General features: G+C 37.0%; 1 protein-coding gene across 4 annotated transcripts in view; it reads right to left on the bottom strand.

Annotated features, from left to right (window-relative positions):
- LOC145767323 (spectrin alpha chain, non-erythrocytic 1-like) overlaps window positions 1–19,691 on the bottom strand; it is a 203,849-nt gene extending 184,158 nt beyond the window's left edge. For all 4 annotated transcript variants that reach the window (XM_082579123.1, XM_082579120.1, XM_082579121.1 and 1 more), the window contains exons 1-2: window positions 19,556–19,691; window positions 9,611–9,766 (exon numbers count right to left, since the gene is read on the bottom strand). In XM_082579123.1, the coding sequence (XP_082435249.1) occupies window positions 9,611–9,766; window positions 19,556–19,639 (240 nt within the window). In that variant the 5' untranslated portion in view covers window positions 19,640–19,691. The remainder of the gene's footprint in view (window positions 1–9,610; window positions 9,767–19,555) is intronic.
- Window positions 19,692–20,773: the final 1,082 nt, after the last annotated feature.

Raw genomic sequence — 20,773 nt, 5'->3', positions numbered from 1 at the left:
ATGAGCTAACAATATCAAAATTTTTACGACTAGGCGTACTGCATGCGTAAAACTAATCGAAAAGTTTTATGAAAAGTCGGCGCCTATGACTAAACATGTAAAAAAAGGCGTTTACAGCGGATTTTCTACAGAACGCAAAAATATAGATTGTTTTGAAGTAATAACTAACGTCATATTGATGTAGAAAAATAACAACACTGTTCAAATTTTTGATACCTCACACTCCCATGACTTCTTGCGCACACCTTTTGGCATTGGTTGCTTGCAGTGATTCTTTCACTCAAACAAAACATTTTGTTTCAGCAGTTTTGCATTGTTTGATTCTGAAGTTGTGAAGGAGACCCAATTTCTCCAATATTTATCATTTGTGTTTCTTTTTTACTCTCAGCAGAGTATAAAACTTGTAAAACTTTTTCATCCATATGCGCACTAGGGCAGGTCGGATTTATACTTTTTTTGGAATATTAAAGTGAATAATGTAACGGTAGTTAGATTTAGTTAAAAAACTCACTTCTGTGAAATATCAGCCATATCGGATGAGAAACGGGTTGCGGAAATTGATTTGAATTTTTTTCAATATTTGAAAGAAAATTGCATTACCGCTAGATGGCGCAAAACCAACTTCAAAAATGGCTGCTTATTTTTCGTTTAAACTGCTTTGACTCAATCCTTCGGGAACTCAAAATGAAAACTTTTATGTTCAGGCGTACTCTTCGAAGTAAAAAATTAATAAAAATGAAACAAATATTCAGTATATACGCGAACTACAGTGAGTGAAAGTTGGTTAGGCTACTGAGCTACTACAGCTCGGACTGCAAGTCGTCGTAAGAGTGACGATAATGACCTTAAGACGGAAACGGCCGGCGCGTATTTCTACTGAGAGCTTTGGCAACAATAGTTTTGTGACGATTTTCGAAACCGTAGGAAACTTGCGAAGCTTCCGAAACCAGTTTTACGCATCTCTCCACACTTTGCGAATGTGAAGGTCCATCAGAAATGTTCAGTTTTCAATCGTTGTCAACGAATGATTGAAGGTCCTAATTTGAAACTTCCTGTGTCAGTGGTGGGTTTGGGCTTTCAAGATCGCTGATATCAATTAACTCTTGCCACTCGTTTGCATTCCAGTTGACTAATGGAATCTTTTTTGCTGCCCTGTGCTCGCTAGAAAAATACAAAAATAAGTTAGCGACTGCTAAAATTTTTACTATCCACGCCAAGAAAAAATCAGTTCAGATTTTGCTGCTGTCTGTAATTTTTCGCCGATAACTTTGGTTTTTGCTTTGGCTCGATCCAGTTTGGACTTATTCATTAAAATGTGACGGAGATCAATTTCCGGTCTCAAAAGATGTTTTATGTCATGTAATAATGCATTGCCAAGCAATGATACAGTCACTCCTCACAAGCTCTAAACGGAAAAAAGGAAATTTTACGGTGCTGTATTTGCAGGCCGGCACTCTTGCTTGTCCTAAAATAAAACATGATGACATTAAAAAAAAAGTAACTTACGGTAATAATAAATCTGTGATACAACTCAAATGTTACCGGCCTAAATTATAAACATTCAAACATCAGGGATTTATGGCAAACAAAGGTAAAATACCGTAGTTTCGGTATGTAAATTTTTAGGTTACTTATACTCTTTGTGCACTGAGACTGAGCTTATTAAAAAACATCAATATGATGCACGTGTTGATTTTTTCATTGTGGTACCAATTCATATTATGTAACATATCACTTTCAATCCACTAAATAAATCGTGCTTACCTTGTCTGACGCCGAACCTGACGTGCTTGAGCTACTTATCCATTCGGGTAATTCTGATGGTCCAGGTATGTCGCCTTCCTCCTCGTGGAAGTCATGGGGAAGTTTTTGTAGCCATTCTTCATTATTTTGTGCTTTAGAAACTGCTGATCGATCAATCAATAACATTTGAAAGATACCTTTAGGACCAATTTTTAGCGTTTAATCTATCAGATTAACTTTTTCTTCCAATGGAATTTTGGCATTTGCAGAGAATCCACAGAGAATGTGCTCTTTCTTGCAATCCAATAGCTTGCAGTTGACTCGAGTATCCCTGCATGCCACAACTTCCAGCGAACAAATACATGTCCAGATTAGCTTTTGCTGAGCCTTTTGCGTGTATGCAGTTTATATTCTTAACCAATTTCACTAAATCTTTAATTTTTCTGTTGATGGCTTTGTCAGACATCAAACGTAGGCGAGGATTTAGCTTACTGCCTGCCAGATAGGCTACTAATTAAATCCTCGCTGATGCGCAAAACAATACCCCAAATATTTCTTTTAATTTTAGCATTGTTAAGGTGGTAATAATATTGAATTAGTTGTTTATAAGTGCTAGGTTCCGTTTTAGCAAGCTCGCAAGGGCCTCTTCCATGATGCTGTTCACTTTGTCGTGTTGGACGCGGATTTTCTTTTGGCATATTTCAATAAGAGTTTGTAAACAAGAAAGTTTATCACATACTAGCTGAAATTAAATAAGATTAAAAAAAAAATTTATTTAGATCAACTGATTCACTGGCTTGTCAAATCATTGCTCAAAAACGATCTATTATATTCATGTAAGAAGCACATCTCCAATCCTGTAATGATAAGCTGATTAGGTTACGGTACTCAAGCTAATGAATAGCCTAAATATATAGAGACGCGTCAGGCTTATAACAAGCACTAGACCTACAGTCTATCACTGAATTAAGTGCTTAATTTCAATTCGAGCTAAACAACAACTTTTTCACTGTTCAGGTCTCCTATTCTTATAAAATTCCGCTAACTTACTGTGATTAGGTAGGCCTACATCATCTATAAAGTATGGAGAAAGTCATCGCGCGTTTGCGGCTGTTATGACGACTTCCGCTAACGGCGCTACATATTCGCGCTTTTCAAAAAAAACGCGGGGAGCAACTTTTAAGAATTTAATCGTATTTCCGCAAGCGATCGTTGCACTTTACTTATTTTTTTTACTTGCGAAAGATGTTTTTCACTTATTGGCAACTACCGGTACTTTATTCCATATCAAATTTTAAAATCGACCTGCCCTAATGCGCACCTTTTGGCATTGGTTGCTTGCAGTGATTCTTTCACTCAAACAAAACGTTTTTTTCTCAGCAGTCTTGCATTGTTCGATTCTTAAGTTGTGGAGGAGACTCAATTTCTCCAATATTTTACATTTCATTTGTGCTTCTTTTTTTACTCTCAGCAGAGTATAAAACTTGTATATAAAAGTTTTTCATCCATACGACGTCATGAATGAAATTATAGCTGAGCTATTTGCATCTGTTTAAGTGTTTAATGGTCTTCAGAAGGATGATGAACGATGTTTGAAGTTTGTGTCAATTTTTAAATTAATTGTTGTTTTTAAATTATTTCCATGCTTTTGGTTCAGGTATAACTGTCACCCACATTCATTACAGAAAAAAAAACTACAATCTGGACGCAATGAAGTTAAAAGGACCTTGAAAAAGTCGTCGCTGCTGACAATTCTTAATGACTTTCTACATTAGAAACAATCGTATCAACTTCTTTCCCAAGCTGCATAAACAACATCTAACCAATAGCCTATCTAATAACTACAATACATGACAATATTGTACGCGTTGCACACGGAATGGCCCGTTTCGGCGAGTCCGATTCGGCGAGTCCGATTTGACTAGTCCGATTCGGCGAGTTCCCTATTCGGCGAGAGCCTTTTTCGGCGAGTGCCCTATTCGGCGAGTTTTTGAAATTTTTAAAATGAAATTATCGGGTACCGTAGCCTAATTACAATTGCCGTTTTTACATCGTTTTGACGTCGCTAAACGTTGAAATCGTGCAGAAAGGAATAAAAATAAAATGTTTGAACTATTAAACTAAAATTCGTCATGTCAGTTCAGTTATTTTTATTTTTGACCATCATATCAAAAACAATACACGTCAACATAGCAAAGGTCGAGAAAAAGGTAGAAGCGACAAAACGCGAAGTTAAAACGTGCTTGTGACCGAAGTAAGTTATTGAGTTGAAAGAAATTTGGCACGGTCGCAACACCTTCAGAAAAATTTAAGATATGAAGGGAAAATAAACCAAAGACAATGTTACAAAAAACATCATGTTTATGTCTATAAGTTAGTACTTTTGAATAGTTAAAATGATTAGTTTGGATCAACAAATGTGTGACCCACAGCTTAGATTGAAAGGAAATTATCGGGTACCGTAGCCTAGTTATCCCGACTAGCAAAAATTTGTTCCAAGAACCCAGTTAGCCTAACAGTTCATTTTTACATTGTAGTAACAGAATAAAAAGGTTAACCAAATGTGTGGCCTATCGTTTTAACGTCGCTAAACGTTGAAATCGTGTAGAAAAGAGAACTTTGCTGACTAGGATACGTTGAAACTGAAAAACATTCACAGAAGCCCTACGATACGTTGCATTTTTAAGATAATGTATTCAGACGTTGAATCAATGTACAAATGAAATGTTATGCTAAATGGGTTCTTGGAACAATTCGAAAGGCTTCTGTGAATTTTTGCTGGTCGGGATAACTGGGCTACGGCACCCGATAATTTCCTTTCAATCCAAGCTGTAGGCGGCCTACAGTAAGCCACACATTTGGTTAGCCTTTTTATTCTGTTACTACAATGTAAAAATGAACTGTTAGGCTAACTGGGTTCTTGGAACAAATCGAAAGGCTTCTGTGAATGTTTCTCAGTTTCAAAGTATCCTAGTCAGCAAAAGCTCCCTTTTCTACACGATTTCAACGTTTAGCGACGTTAACACGATAGGCCACACATTTGGTTAGCCTTTTCATTCTGTTACTACAATGTAAAAATGAACTGTGTTCTTGGAACAAATTTTTGCTGGTCGAGATAACTAGGCTACGGTACCCGATAATTTCCTTTCAATCCAAGCTGTAGGCCACACATTTGTTGATCCAAACTAATCATTTTAACTATTCAAAAGTACTAACTTATAGACATAAACAAAATTTATTTTATATTTTTTTGTAACATTTTCTTTATTTTATTTTCCCTTCATATCTTAAATTTTTCTGAAGGTGTTGCGACCGTGCCAAATTTCTTTCCATAGGCGCCAACTTTTCAAAAAACCTTGGGGGGCGAGAAAGGTGATGACGTCATAACCATAACGCTATTTTACTCAATTAAAATAGTCTTTAATTAAGCTTACTGTCTTGTTTATATTAACAGGGTCTGCTACTATTCGGCGAGTCCGATTCGGCGAGTCCGATTCGACTAGTCCGATTCGGCGAGTTCCCTATTCGGCGAGAGCCTTTTTCGGCGAGTGCCCTATTCGGCGAGTTTTTGAAATTTGTTAAAGGAAATTATCGGATGCCGTAGCCCAGTTATCCCGACCAGCAAAAATTGCCGTTTTTACATCGTTTTAACGTCGCTAAATGTTGAAATCGTGTAGAAAAGAGAACTTTGCTGACTAGGATACGTTGAAGCTGAGAAACATTCACAGAAGCCTTTCGAATTGTTCCAAGAACCCATTTAGCATAACATTTCATTTGTACATTGATTCAACGTCTGAATACATTATCTTAAAAATGCAACGTATCGTAGGGCTTCTGTGAATGTTTTTCAGTTTCAACGTATCTTAGTCAGCAAAGTTCTCTTTTCTACACGATTTCAACGTTTAGCGACGTTAAAACGATAGGCCACACATTTGGTTAGCCTTTTTATTCTGTTACTACAATGTAAAAATGAACTGTTAGGCTAACTGGGTTCTTGGAACAAATTTTTGCTGGTCGGGATAACTAGGCTACGGTACCCGATAATTTCCTTTCAATCTAAGCTGTAGGTCACACATTTGTTGATCCAAACTAATCATTTTAACTATTCAAAAGTACTAACTTATAGACATAAACATGATTTTTTTTGTAACATTGTCTTTGTTTTATTTTCCCTTCATATCTTAAATTTTTCTGAAGGTGTTGCGACCGTGCCAAATTTCTTTCAACTCAATAACTTACTTCGGTCACAAGCACGTTTTAACTTCGCGTTTTGTCGCTTCTACCTTTTTCTCGACCTTTGCTATGTTGACGTGTATTGTTTTTGATATGATGGTCAAAAATAAAAATAACTGAACTGACATGACGAATTTTAATTTAATAGTTCAAACATTTTATTTTTATTCCTTTCTGCACGATTTAAACGTTTAGCGATGTTAAAACGATGTAAAAACGGCAATTGTAATTAGGCTACGGTACCCGATAATTTCATTTTAAAAATTTCAAAAACTCGCCGAATAGGGCACTCGCCGAAAAAGGCTCTCGCCGAATAGGGAACTCGCCGAATCGGATTAGTCGAATCGGACTCGCCGAATCGGACTCGCCGAAACGGGCCATTCCGATATTAACAAATAGGTCGCAAACCGTATTTATTAGAAGCGCTGCTTGAAAGGATTAGTTTTACGCATGCAGTACGCCTAGTCGTAAAAATTTTGATATTGTTAGCTCATAATTGGAACTGTTGGAAAACAAGCCGATTCATTTCCTTTTCGTGCGAGTGAATAACAACGATCAAGACAGTGAAGTTATCGAAATAAAACGCAAAAATCATGATCTCAAGCAGAGTGAAAACCCGCTATCAGTTTTATTAACCTCGTTTCGCTAATTACTTTCAAAGCGTTGACAACGGCGAGATGTTTTTTATCGAAAGTCTTTATAGTCTTTTATTGAATACAGTAGGCTATACTCGAGTAAAGGTCGAGATGTTCCCACGTGATTTTCACCTCAAAAAGACAAGTTCAACTAACACGGGACAAGCTGTTGTCTCCAGCTCGGCAATTTTCAAAATGAACGCACTAAAAATCATTGTCGACGTAGATTACGGAGTGTGAAATCGCGTCGGCCTAAGTAAAACTTTTGAATACGTTTATTTGCAGTGATTCAAACTTAATTTTCAAATTCAATGATTTCTTGTCAATTCTAAACTTTATGCACTTGTTGAGCAATATGCAAAGCTCACGAGACAAAACAGAAAGAGAAGATCATTTTTTTTATTTTTGCGTGTAGGATATAATCGTTCTTATTATAACGTAACATTCCATGATCGTTGAAGTCGATGTCAAACCTTAGCGGTCGCATAAAACAATGATGTCAGGTTAGCTAGGTGATAATAGCGGTAAGAGACGTCGTTAATGCAGGCAATATCTGCGACCAAGACCATTAAACACCTTTTCTTTTATCGGTTTTCGATTTAATTCTCACACATTGCGAAGAAAACAATGCGTTCTGTTGAATCATAATTGTCTCACAGCGGGAAGACCTCGTTGAAAATAGCGCGTCTAATTTAGCTGGTTTACTTAATATTGCAGTGAATAGTTACGTGACTATTCCAGCAGTGAAAGTTACTCTACCATCTACTTTGAAACTTCCATACCGTATGAGAAAGCCATGCGATCAGCTGCTGTTTTGCGGGCAAGAGCAACGTAGGCTTTTCTTGCTTTCGGCATTCTTTAAGTCCGTTTAAATTATCTAAATCTCTTTCACGAAGTGTTTTATCTTTGAAACACCACTTGTCATCACCATTTTTGTTGCCCTTCAACCATAAATTTACGGGGGGCGCCGCCCCCCGGAAGTCGGCGCGTATGTTTCTTTCAACTCAATAACTTACTTCGGTCACAAGCACGTTTCAACGTTCGTGTGTTGTCGCTTCTACCTTTTTCTACCCCTTTGCTATGTTGACGTGTATTGTTTTTCATATGATGGTCAGAAATAAAAACAACTAAACTGACATGACGAATTGTAATTTAATAGTTTAAACATTTTATTTTTATTCCTTTCTGCACGATTTCAACGTTTAGCGACGTTAAAACGATGTAAAAACGGCAATTGTAATTAGGCTACGGTATCCGATAATTTCCTTTCACAAATTTCAAAAACTCGCCGAATAGGGCACTCGCCGAAAAAGGCTCTCGCCGAATAGGGAACTCGCCGAATCGGACTAGTCGAATCGGACTCGCCGAATCGGACTCGCCGAATAGTAGCAGACCCGTCACACAAGACCTTCTGGCAGCCTCTGGTGGAAGCCCTAGCAAACAGTGGTGCCACGCGGCGTGGTGTGAACAATGGTCAAGCAGCACGTCCCCACTTCGACAAGTATTCAGATCCCCGTCCTAGAACCAGCTGGGACATGGCCTCTCTAGACTTGCCTCATCAAGGCGTAACCGTTTGCTCACTGGTGTTGGACGCTATGGCGCAGACATGTTGCGCTGGGGCTTGGCAGAGAGTGCTGCTTGTGAGTGTGGCGAAATGCAGACGACAGCCCACATTATCAAGGATTGCCGGCTATATAGACCACCCCATGGTATGGAAGGCAGAGAGTGCTGCTTGTGAGTGTGGCGAAATGCAGACGACAGCCCACATTATCAAGGATTGCCGGCTATATAGACCACCCCATGGTATGGAAGGCCTAATTTCCATCGATGACGACACCAGGCAGTGGCTAACCAACGGATGCCCTGACATATAGCGACAATACGAGAGAAGAAGAATACATGACACAAAATTTTCCAATTTTGTACCATTGAATATTTTTTGCTGATGCAAATGGTAAAAAACGCAATGCTGGGAAGGGGCTTTAATATGCTTTCGAGAGTCACTGATTTCATTAAAAAATTCTTACATCTTCTCAACTACTTAAATAATGAAAACTATTGATACTACAAAAAGTGCTCAATGCCAAGCAAAAAGCAAGGCAGAGCGAATTAAATCAAATATAGTTATTACTATCTAAACCCTTGACAGCCTGTTTCACCTAGAATCTCTAAAATAGAATCTTCTTCTTCTAAATCTAAATCTCAAAACCTAAATCAAAACAAAAATCTCTAAATCTAAATTCTAAATCTTCAAATAGAATCTCTAAATTCTATTTGAATAAGGACCTTCTGATGATCCTTCTTTTAGGTGAAACAGGCTGTCAAGAGTTTAGATAGTAATAACTATATTTGATTTAATTTTCAATATGAACTACAAATATGGTAATTGCAGCAGTTTACACGTTGGTTTGATAGTTTGAAATGACCAGGCCACAGCATGAAAGATGAAATTATTTATGAGCTATTTACTTTAAATATTATTAGAGAAGATTTTAAGTAGGTGTTTTATTATTCAAGCAGGTATTTTCTGCGTTTATTTTCGTTTTAAATTGTTTTTGTGACTTTTCATGCAATAAACCATTTGTGTAGCTATTGTTACAAAAGTAATCTTCGCTGGTTTGCATGGACATTGGACAAAACAAGAAAACATTCACTGCAAAGTTTGGGTAAAACAACAGAAAAAAACGTTTCCCAGTGAAACTTATTTTTGTGCCTGCAGTAGTTATGTATATTGTATAATATTATAATTAGCTAGCAAAATCCGTTTTTTTTTTACATTAATTCAACGTTTTTTGACACAAAAGCCAGATTTTGCTGTATGGATAAGCATTTTTAGGGCTTTTTAGACTAGCACAATAAACAGCTAGAAAAAAGATTTGAATGGCAGAAAAATGACCAAATTAAATTTAAAATGACAGAAACCTTTTACGCAAAACGAACAAATGACCAAAATACTGCAACAACAAAAAAATCTAGATTCATATATCATTAATTCTAACCTCAAGGTTAGTAGAATTGTTCCAACTGTGGTCAACAGCACGTTGCATCCTGTCAGCAATCCATCGCTCCAACTCATCAGCATCACGATAAAAGTGTTGCAGACGAAGAATATTGTTCAGTTCAAAACGACGAGACACCAATGTGTCTTTGAATGCCTTAAGAAAACAAAAAGAATTTGAATTAATGGCAAATCTACTGGATTTGGAATGTGAGGAAGGCAATTTTATATCCATCTTTAAACATGTCATTCATTTAAACCTGCCTTACCACTACAATAGAGGCTTCCCATATAAAATAGTTTGCCACAAATCATGCAAAAGTTATTTGCAATCTACACATCCATTGCATGAAAAAAAAAGTCCTAAACTAACGTTTTGGCCCAAGCATTGCACAACCTCTGTTGCTAAACTTATTTGCAAAAATTTTGATATATATATACATTTTTACTTTTTGAGTTCATAGAGTGGCACCAGTAAAAAGTAGCATTTGCCAAGTGAGAGTTTGACATTATTGAAACAGCTGGAAAAACGTTGCCTTGAAAGAAACATCTAGCCAATAATTTCAAACAAAACTAGGTCAGCAAAATGTGCAATAAAAACTGCCATGCAAATTATGTCATTGCAACAACAAACGTAAAGTTGAGAAGGAGCGATCTTCCTGGTGTCAGCACTACCTGACTACTCACTATAGAGCAGCAAGCATTGTGTTTCGCTGACCATACCGGTAGGGTGGTCCAAACAAAAAAATGTTGTAAATGTTAATGGTCTCACCCTAAAATATTGTTACCATTGATGAGAAAATGACCGGAATGGCCCGTTTCGGTGAGTCCGATTCGGTGAGTTCGATTCGGTGAGTCTGATTCGGTGAGTCTGATTCGGTGAGTCTGATTTGGTGAGTCCGATCCCTATTCGGTAATTTTTTCAATTTTTTTTTTTATATTATTGGGTACCGTAGCCTAATTATCATTGCCGTTTTAGGGTTAGGAGTTAGGGTTAGAGGTTAGGAACTCACCAAATCGGACTCACCGAATAGTAGCAGACCCGAAAATGACATATGTGAATTTTCATAAAAATTGGTTGATATTTAGAGGTTGCTACCGGGGTTCAAAGTTGTGTTGTTTGCCCCTATTTTAACGTTTCGAGAAGGATGATACAGATATGATATGATACAGTGCCATGGTATATTGCAAGAAAAATACAGTTTGATAATTAATTACTCTATAGTCTGTTTATCAACTCATATGTCTGAATTACGAATTATACTAACTAGTCTACATATGAAGAGCCTAATTCCAAATCCACGTAGGCGTCACTTTTACCAAACTTGGGTTTAGACCAGGGTTGTTGGTATTCTACCCGACCCAAAAAAAACCGGGTGGGTTTTTTTAATAAAACCAACTTAAAAAAACCCAAAAAAAACCATAAAAAAACCCAGAGCATCATATTTGTCCAGTTTTTATTGGAAAATTAAAAAAAATTACAAAAACACAACAAGGCACTTACAACAAACTTTAAATTAGGACTTAAGGATGTGATTGTGAAGTAATTTCCAAGAATAAACTGAAAACGTAGTGGATATTGCACAGTACACAAAAATCAAGTAATGTCACTTTGTGTATACTACACTAAAACTCATTTATGCAAGAAGGCCTTATAGTTAAATTGGTGAAAGTACTACTCTACTGTAGTCTGTATATATGATGTGAAATGCAATTTAGGAGGCTATTTACCAATTACAGATTCTGGATTCTAACGCATGGCTGTTTCAGAGCATTTGCCTAATTGGCCACGCAATCGCTCAATTGCTCATCCAATACTATATATAATATATATATAAATGATAAAAAATATTTAAACATGATGGCATAAATGCTCCTTGCCTTCAAATCTAAACAAATGATGCAATAATGTGATTTCTACCACGGTAGCATCAACTTGGTATAGAAATCAGTGGATGATGCAACATCCAACTTGATCTTGAAACTAATGGATGATGCAACATTCAAGCAACAACAGCCCTAGTGCATTATTTTATTGAGTTATGCAAGCATGTACTGTGAGTGAAAGGCACTTCACTCGTAAAAAGTAGTTTTGAGGTGAAATAAGCATGAATCTACTTTTTTTGCATCTTTTTTAAAAAAAAAACAATAAAACCCAAAAAAACCCGGGTTTTTTTAAAAAAACCCGGGCGAGTTGGGCTTTTTTAAAAAAACCCGGGTTTTTCTCAACCCTGGTTTAGACTGTCATTAGGTCGAATATTACCATAGGTACCTACTATCAATTCCTTTCTTCCTACAATCTTTTCTATCTGCTTCAAACTCGACACTAAAAATTGCATTTGTTCCCAAAACCACTTACGCACCATCACACTTTGTTTCCAAAACCATTTGCATCCACATAAACCAATTATATTAAGCAGTTGTGTCATGTCACATATCGGTGATCGTTGAACTATTTTTCTCATCATTTCGTGATAAGCAGCAGTGTTACCATTTGGCAAATTTTACTGCCAAATTCGAGAAATTTAGCAGAATTTTACATTGTTTGGTAGTAAAAATTTGAGTTGGCAGAATTTTCGCAAATTTTTTTGGAGAGTTGGTACTTGGCAGTCAATTTGGCAAAATTTGAAATTTGTTTAGCAGTTTTAACCATGCACTATCTGGCAACACTGATAAACAGTGTTGTAGCCTACTGTTGCAGTTACCAACGGTGCTTAGTACTTGAGCTTTACAGCTGTGTTTTTCTTTGTTTAAAACGGTTTTGCTAAACAAAATAAAAAAATTTGCTTAGTTTTGCTAAACAATACTATGTTTTTACCAGGCTGGATGTGAAACAATTCGAAGTGAAGCAAATGAGAGCGACTGTGATAATGCCATTCGAATTTCAAATGAAGATAGGTGGTAGAAGATCACAAATGTGACATTTTTATTACAAAAAACTCTTTGTTTTTTGATTTTGTTTGTTTTGTGATTACTTTCGTTGGTTTGGTGAATAAACAAATTGGTTTCTTTCATTCTGGTAATTTTTATTCTCCAGTTTATTTCCAAAACCACTTATATCCACATTTCTAATTTTATAAAAAGGCGATTCTAAGCCCTCCAATATTCGTTAGATCTGGGCAAAGGTCATGTCTCAATTCAGTAGGCTAGGTAAGTTATACATCGTCAGAAATCAAAAGCACATTACATTCACAAAGCGAAACTGTCATAAACGTTTTTCGTGGTTTTCTCAAAATCACCGAAAGTGGATGTAAGTGGTTTTGGAAATGGGCTCTTCATATACAAAATGTGCGACTTTGTATACTTGTGTTCAGATACTAAATTTGACATTCAATAACAATTTTAGAAGACAGAAAAAGAACTACATGTACAAATGTGCTATATGGGTTCAGTTGATGTTACATTAACAAGTAAAGAAGAACGAACAGCTAAACGCAAATGTGCCCAAAAGCACTCTTCACTAAAGAAAGTATGCAACAGCAAGAAGATAGCCAGAGTTCGCTTTTACAAGATTCCGAAAACAGCGAGGAGGACAGCACATGTACCAGTACGACGTATGAAATAACTCAATCCAAGCAGAAGAGACGTCAAACTATTTTAAGTCCTGATCCAGCTACAGTATTTGATCATACAAAAGTCAGTGAGCGTAGTGCAACGAATATTGTGGTTACAGCTAAAGTTAAAAGTTACAGTTAAAAGTCTAGGAAAAAATTTGGAAGATGTGGTATGCTGCCGCTCAACGATTTGTCGCAAAAGAATTGAATTCAGAAAACAATGGCGCAAGCAAGTTGAAAGATGACTTTGCGCCATCCGTGTCATTGATTGGGATGGGAAAATTTTATGCGATATTACTGGAAAAGAAAACTTGACAGTGCAGATGTCAATCAACTATTGACATCTGTCGCTTTCGTTCAGACATGCGCAGATGGGGCCTGGCTCCCTCACCGGGATGCGAGTGTGGCGCCACAGACCAGACAGTAGACCATGTCGTCCATGACTGCCAAATCCATCAACCACCACATGGAACGCTTGGACTGATAGCCCTGGATGACGAGACTGTCAAGTGGCTGATGACATCATGCCCAAACATATAGTCCGGAAGAACAGCTAATACGACGAAGAATCAACTATAGGAAACTCAGAGCAGGCACAGGCGAAGTAATGGCTACAACATTGAAGGAAACAATAGATGACTGGGGTATATCGGATAGTGTTGCAGTGATGTGCTTCGATACTACTAGTTCCAACACAGGATGTCGTTTGGGCGCGTGTATATTGCTTGAACAGAAATTGGGCACAGACTTGTTGTATCTGGCCTGCCGTCATCATATTCACAAGATAGTTCTTGAGGCAATATTTCCATGCGCGATGGGTCCCTCGACTAGTACGGACATTCTACTCTTCAAGCATTTTCAAATACAATGGTCATTCATTGCCAAAGATGATGTACATGTACAATGTGCGAGAACTGACGACGACACTTTAAAGCATGTGACAGACGTAGCAGATGACATAATAACCTTCGCTATTAATGAACAATTGTTAATACAGCAACATCGTGACGACTACAGAGAGCTCCTTGAGTTGACCATCATATTCATGGCTGGAGTTCCCCTTCGTGGCATCAAAATCATGGCTCCTGGTGCCCTTCATTGTACCAGGTGGATGTCGATAAGTTCGGATGTACCGAAAACAGTACACGTTGACTAAAACGGAAAATGTCGCTTTGTGCAATATATGTGTGTTTGTTGTGAGAGTGTACATGAAAGCTTACTTTGTCGCCCCATAGCCGATTCTTGCACCATCTCAGGATCTCGCATTTCTAAAACAATTCAATCAGTACATGGATATTAATTCAGAGATGGTGACGGCCACAGTGAACAAGATGTTGCGTCATTTGTTGTACCTGGGAGAGGAGCTTATCGCGTTGGCATTCTTTGATATTTCTGTATCAGACAATAAACGAAAGATGGTGACTGCAATAAAGACATGTGACAAAGGAGTAGAGCCTAGTAAAAAATCTGTAATTGGACACAAATAAATTGGGAGCAAGTCTTTTAGGCGCTGACAATTAGGCGCTGGTCTAATAGGCGCGCACACTGTGGCGTCTGGATATTTAGGTGCGGAGCACTGTGGCGCCCGGTCATTTAGGTGCTATTCCTAGTAAAGTCTGTAGATTGTAACAGCTTGGCAGCTTGCCAGAAAATTATATCATGGCTTCCGTGAGTGAAGCTGCTTAAACCGGCAATGCTTTTCACATAAAATGTTATATTGAACAGAAAAATATATTGTTGTTTTATTGATTTATTATTGTTTTATTTGTTGTTAGTCCAGGTTTGCGTTGGTGAAAGCTTTATCAATAAATTATTTAAGCTTCCGAACATTATTGGAAGTAATCCTACGGAAGTATTCCTACGTCGTAAATCATGGCAGATCCATAGTCTTTGCCTGTCCTTTTTTGGCTACGGTAATAATATAATATTTTGTGTGAAAATCATTGCCGGTTCAAGCAGCTTCACCCATATATTTTTCTGTTTAATATAATATTTTGTGTGAAAACGCATTGCCGGTTTAAGCAGCTTCACTCACGGAAGCCATGACATATTTTTCTGTTCAATTTAACATTTTGTGTGAAAAAGCATTGCCGGTTTAAGCAACTTCACTCAGTGAAGCCATGACCAACAACGCACACGCATTAACAAAACAACATATTTTTCTGTTCCATATAATATTTTGTGTGAAAAGCATTGCCCTACGCCCCTACCTGCCAAGCTGATACAATCTGCAGACTTTACTAGGAATAGCACCTAAATGACCGGGCGCCACAGTGCTCCGCACCTAAATATCCCGACGCCACAGTGTGCGCGCCTGTTAGACCAGCGCCTAACTGTCAGCGCCTAATAGACGTGGACCCAATAAATTGCAGACAAAAATTGGGAAGATTTTGTTACATCAAATACAAACCGATTATTTAAGGCTCTGAATTTGTCATTTTTGGAGATAGACCCAGATAACTGGGAGACCAATGACGCGACTGACGCGTATCAAACAGCAAGATCAATTGTTGACCAGTATGTAGACCAGTTAGTATTTCGTAATAATATAGTAACAGACTATGACAGACTAATAATATAGTAACAGACTATTTACAGACCTTCTGATGATCCGTTAGGTGAAACAATTTGTAAAGGCTTCAGATAGTAATAACTATATTTGATTTAATTTGCTCTGCTTGCTTTTTTGCTTAGCATTGAGCACTTTTTTGTAGTATTGATAGTTTTCATTGTTTTAGTAACAGACTATATAGTCAAAGTGGCAAATGCGCCCGCCGGTCTACTGAGTGGCTAATGCGCGCTTGCCCTCACAGAAATATTTTTCACTCTTTTCTCAGCAAATAAAAACCACAACTATTTAATATATACTCCCTTGAATTCCCAAACGGAATTTCAATGCAAATGAACTTACGCTTTCGTCACAATCTGCTTTTTATTTTACGCTACTCAAAACCGCAACGCTAATGCGCGCCACAAACTTTCTAACTGACTTCGGTAATTTTGCTCAAATTTGTTTTAGAAAGACCGCATGAGACTAAATCTTTTTTTTTTTTTAAGGGGAGTTCTTCAGCTACGATTTGAGAGAAATAGAACAAAAAAAATCCATTCCAGCAAAAAGCAAGCCGAGAGTGTGCACATTGAAGGTGTGATTAGAGGAGAGAGTTCAGTTGGAGCAAAATTATAAAGAATGTGATGTCAATTATTTATACAATAAATCATTATACAGTACATGCGACTAATTCAGAAAGGAGTGGTAAATATAGGTGTGGTGTGGTAAATATAGTATGCTCCATAATGTTATTCTAACCCCAGAAAAAAAATGAAAAAAATCAGCAATCTGAAGAAAGCAATTTGGAATCTAAAATGCCGTACCTACTTTTCACGTCCTCGTAAGGACGCGCGGGCAGCCGGGCACTAATGACTAATGAGTTAACTGCAACTGCAAACATGTTTCAAGGCCTTGTTTGCGTTGTTCTTACCTGAGTGACTGCGAAACCATGATATCATGTAAAGGATTTTTAAAAACAGGAATTTTTCAGAGACTGTTAATTTTGGTCGCCAGAAAGAAGCTCTGGAAGGTCATGTTTGGTTAGTGGTTACCAGACACATAAAGGAGCTTGGAGGCTTGATTCCGGTAGTGGTTTGCGACTATTCCACTTCACATTTACCAGTAGCCAATTGTGATGTTCCTGCTTTGTACTTTTGTTGATCAGATGTTACAATATGTCATAGAATACCGAAAGTGCAACAAACAATGCTTGGTAATTCCACGATGGTTGAGGCAGTTTAAGTTGTTTTACTTTGAAATTTCAGCACTGCTATGAAGCAGGGTTTTCAGTCATGCTAATCATGAAAATTAAATCTCAAAGCAGGCTTGTTATTGATGGGGACTTGAGGTGTTGCCTCACTACTGCCACACTACTACTCACTACTACTTCTGACTTATGTCCCACAGTTCAACTGTTTGATGGGTAGAGATTAGAGAAGCAGTTTCATGTCTCTCATTAATCCGGTTTCTTGGGATTTGACATAAACAGCAGTGCGTTCTCTGACTCTCTGTTGGCTGATTGTTTATTAGTGACTCAATAAATTCCATTGTCGCTGTTCTTCTCAAACATAGATGGGGTAGTAGTGGAGATGACAAGGATACTCAAGTGGGGTAGCGAAACAGAAAAGATTTAGAACTAGAGATGTACCAATACCAATATTTTGCCGATACCGATATCACTTTTTTAGGCCGATACCGATATTTTGGCCGATACTTTAGTGTTACAAAAAGAAGCAACTTTGGTATTTGCAAGTAATTATATCAAATACTAAGTTTTACCTTATTTGCATAAAACTATTAAAAAAGCTTTGAATTGGCATAATATGCCAATTCAAAGCTTTTTTTAATAGTTTTATGCAAATAAGGTATATAAAACTTAAAGCACAAGAGCACAAGATCAAAAATAAAACCACAAGATCTTGTGCTAAAACACAAGCCATGGCATCACCGCGACTGACACAGTGACAAATTAGTCTAAAACCAAAAAATCCCCTAAATTCAAAATTAGTTGTGTTCAAGTTTGGCACTTACAATAAATAAATTCCAAAATACGCCACAAAACCAACCAAATTTGGAAATTTATAGCACAGCAAGGGGAACTACAAATGGGCAACATTAGATGCCAAAGGAGGCATTATTACGTCATTATGAGTGACAATGGACGGATTTGGAAGTCCTTGGCACTTGAAGATTCAAGAATCCAATCCTAACTCAATGTTGTGTCATAATAGTAGGTTTTAGTAATGAAAGGCCACCGTGATTGAGAACTGGGATATAAGGGAAGAAACATTACATCATAATTGGGGTTTCTGAAAAATTAATAAAGGGTTTGCGCAAACTCTCCAAATAAGCAATCATAATTGATAAGATGTAAAATGTAAACCAAGTCATTTGTGTAGTCGTACAAAAACTATTTGACAAGTAATGTGCAACCCAAAGGCGGTAGGCACTTTAACATACTGATATCCCATTGAACCACAAACCATCAACCAATCAGAAGCTTCGCTGTTCATGACATCATCAAGGTTGCGTTTCTCGAAACAAAGGAAAAATGCAACTTCCCACCACTGCTATTGCTCTTGTTTGTTGTGTAATTACCAAAAAAAGTTTAAAGTAATAATCAACTCTCTGGCTGAATTCTGAAATGGCCACAATTGGATGGACAACTTAACATCTGATGGTTCGGGTTTGTTCAATTGGATATCAGTATGTTAAGGGCGCTTGTCGTTTGGTTGAGAAGCTTTTGCCAGGCTAAGACTACCAAGGTAGCAAAAATATATAATTTTGCATCGTTTTTATGTTGCTAAACGTATAAAAAACCCATGTAACTTGGTTGTTTTTAGTAAGCTGGTTCTATCAGTTTGTGATTTAATTTCCACCTTTCGTTGTAATAAACTCAACAAGCTTAAACAATGTCAGAGTAAGTAGGCTGCGCAACAAACTCCCACAGCCACAGTTATCACCACTTGCTGCTGACAAGTCAAAGAACATTTATATATGTCTTTTGATGTTGCCTATTTGCGTTGCATTTTTGTGTTTTTTTATAATGATACCTGCTCTTCGCTGTTACGTTTATGTTTAGATGATGTCACGTTATTATGCCGATTTGAGATATAATAATTTAATTCATGACGTTGTATGGATGAAAAAGTTTTACAAGTTTTATACTCTGCTGAGAGTAAAAAAGAAACACAAATGATAAATATTGGAGAAATTGAGTCTCTTTACACAACTTAAGAATCGAACAACGCAAACCTGCTGAAACAAAATGTTTTGTTTAAGTGAAAGAATCACTCTAAGCAACCAATGCTAAAACGTGCGCGCAAGAAGTCATGGGAGTGTGACGTATCAAAAATTTGAACAGGTTGTTATTTTTCTACATCAATGTGACGTTAGGTACTACTTTAAAAAAATTATATCTTTGCTTCTGTAGAAAATCCTCAGCAAACGCCTTTTTTTACGTGTTCAGTATCGGCCACAGTATCGGCCAAATTTTGCCGATACCGATACTAAAAAAATGGCCGATATCACCGATACCGATATATCGGTACATCTCTATTTAGAACAGCTGATTTAGATAAACCACCAAGTGGCAGTGCTAAAATAAGCTAGTCAACATATAGTACGAGAGCAAAAACAGCGCCGGTTTTCAGCAAAAAAGTATAGTCACCCTTAACGTATGCTCGAGTATATACGGTATTGTAAAATTGTTAGGATTTAGCTTGCAAAAAGCCTAGTACTAAGGTCTAAGGATGATAATAAAATTCATCATAATAATGATATAATATCTTTATGTATTCTAAATATAATACTATAGTATGAACACTACAAATGCTAGTCTAACCTTATACTGAGACAACACTTGCTCTCTTCGGTTTGCAATGTCTGTGCCATTTTCCAGTTGAAATGCATTGACAGCAGAAGTCATCTTGTTTGCACTATATATAGTGTCTATATAACTTACAGATTATAAAATCACTAAGAAAAAAAAGTAGATTTTCTCTTAAGAAAGCGACCGTACATCAGGAGTGCACAAACTTTTTCTTAGATGGGCCAGAATCAACAATGTGGAAGTGCCTGATGACCAACAATCCTTGATAATCTTTTTTAGGCAAAAAGGTGCATTACTGCATTATATATACAGGAACAGGGTCATCAATAAATAATATAATATAATTGCTGCTCTTCCACAATCCACAAGACGCCCTGTTGGTCAACCGGACTAGAGTTGCCAGATTTTTTTTACAAAAAGTAGCAAAAAAGTAGCAAAATGGATTTAAAAGTAGCCCAATTTCTGCACGATGTTTTTCTTTCAAGGAAAATTGCATTTTGTATGTTGCATCATGTTTCGACATGTCCCAAATGCAAGATATTGCATAGTATATCAGTTCCTACTGTACAATTAAACTTTACAACCTTAAATTACCTAAACAGAAAAAAGATTATATTTACAGTTCAGTTGTTGTTGTTGTTTTTTTTTTTATTTCTGACCATCATATCAAAACAATACACGTCAACATAGCAAAGGTCAAGAAAAAGGTAGAAGCGACAAAACGCGAACGTTAAAACGTGCTTGTGATCGAAGTAAGTTATTGAGTTGAAAAAAATTTGGCACGGTCGCAACACCTTCAGAAAAATTTAAGGTATAAAGGGAAAATAAAAAAAATAAATAAAAAATGTTACAAAACAAATAAACATATATAGGCTATAACTTTATTAACCTACATAACTTTAGCTGATATATTGAAGATTTGTATGGACAGTTGCTATGAAGATCGGCCATGGTGCGTTATCAAGAGTGCTGATGGTCGTAAGGGGAACACGTCTTGATGCGTTTAGCTTATAGCAAAGAGCAAGGCAGGCAAAGAAAACCCCACAAAGAAATCCTACCACGGGCAAAACCATTTCAAGCGCAACGCACCAGGCCTTGCACGACTCACAAAATAGATAGGCTATAACTTGACGACATGAAACAATGACAAAAAACTAATAAATCAAACTAGCAAAAAACAACATCATCATCTTGCGGAAATTCAATTATACCCAGGGAAGTTATGTCTTA

Source organism: Aplidium turbinatum, chromosome 3 (assembly GCF_918807975.1).
Source record: "Aplidium turbinatum chromosome 3, kaAplTurb1.1, whole genome shotgun sequence".
NCBI classification, from domain to species: Eukaryota; Metazoa; Chordata; class Ascidiacea; order Aplousobranchia; family Polyclinidae; genus Aplidium; species Aplidium turbinatum.
Note: the sequence above shows the minus strand (reverse complement) of the source record. Positions and strands in the feature narration are given on the sequence as shown.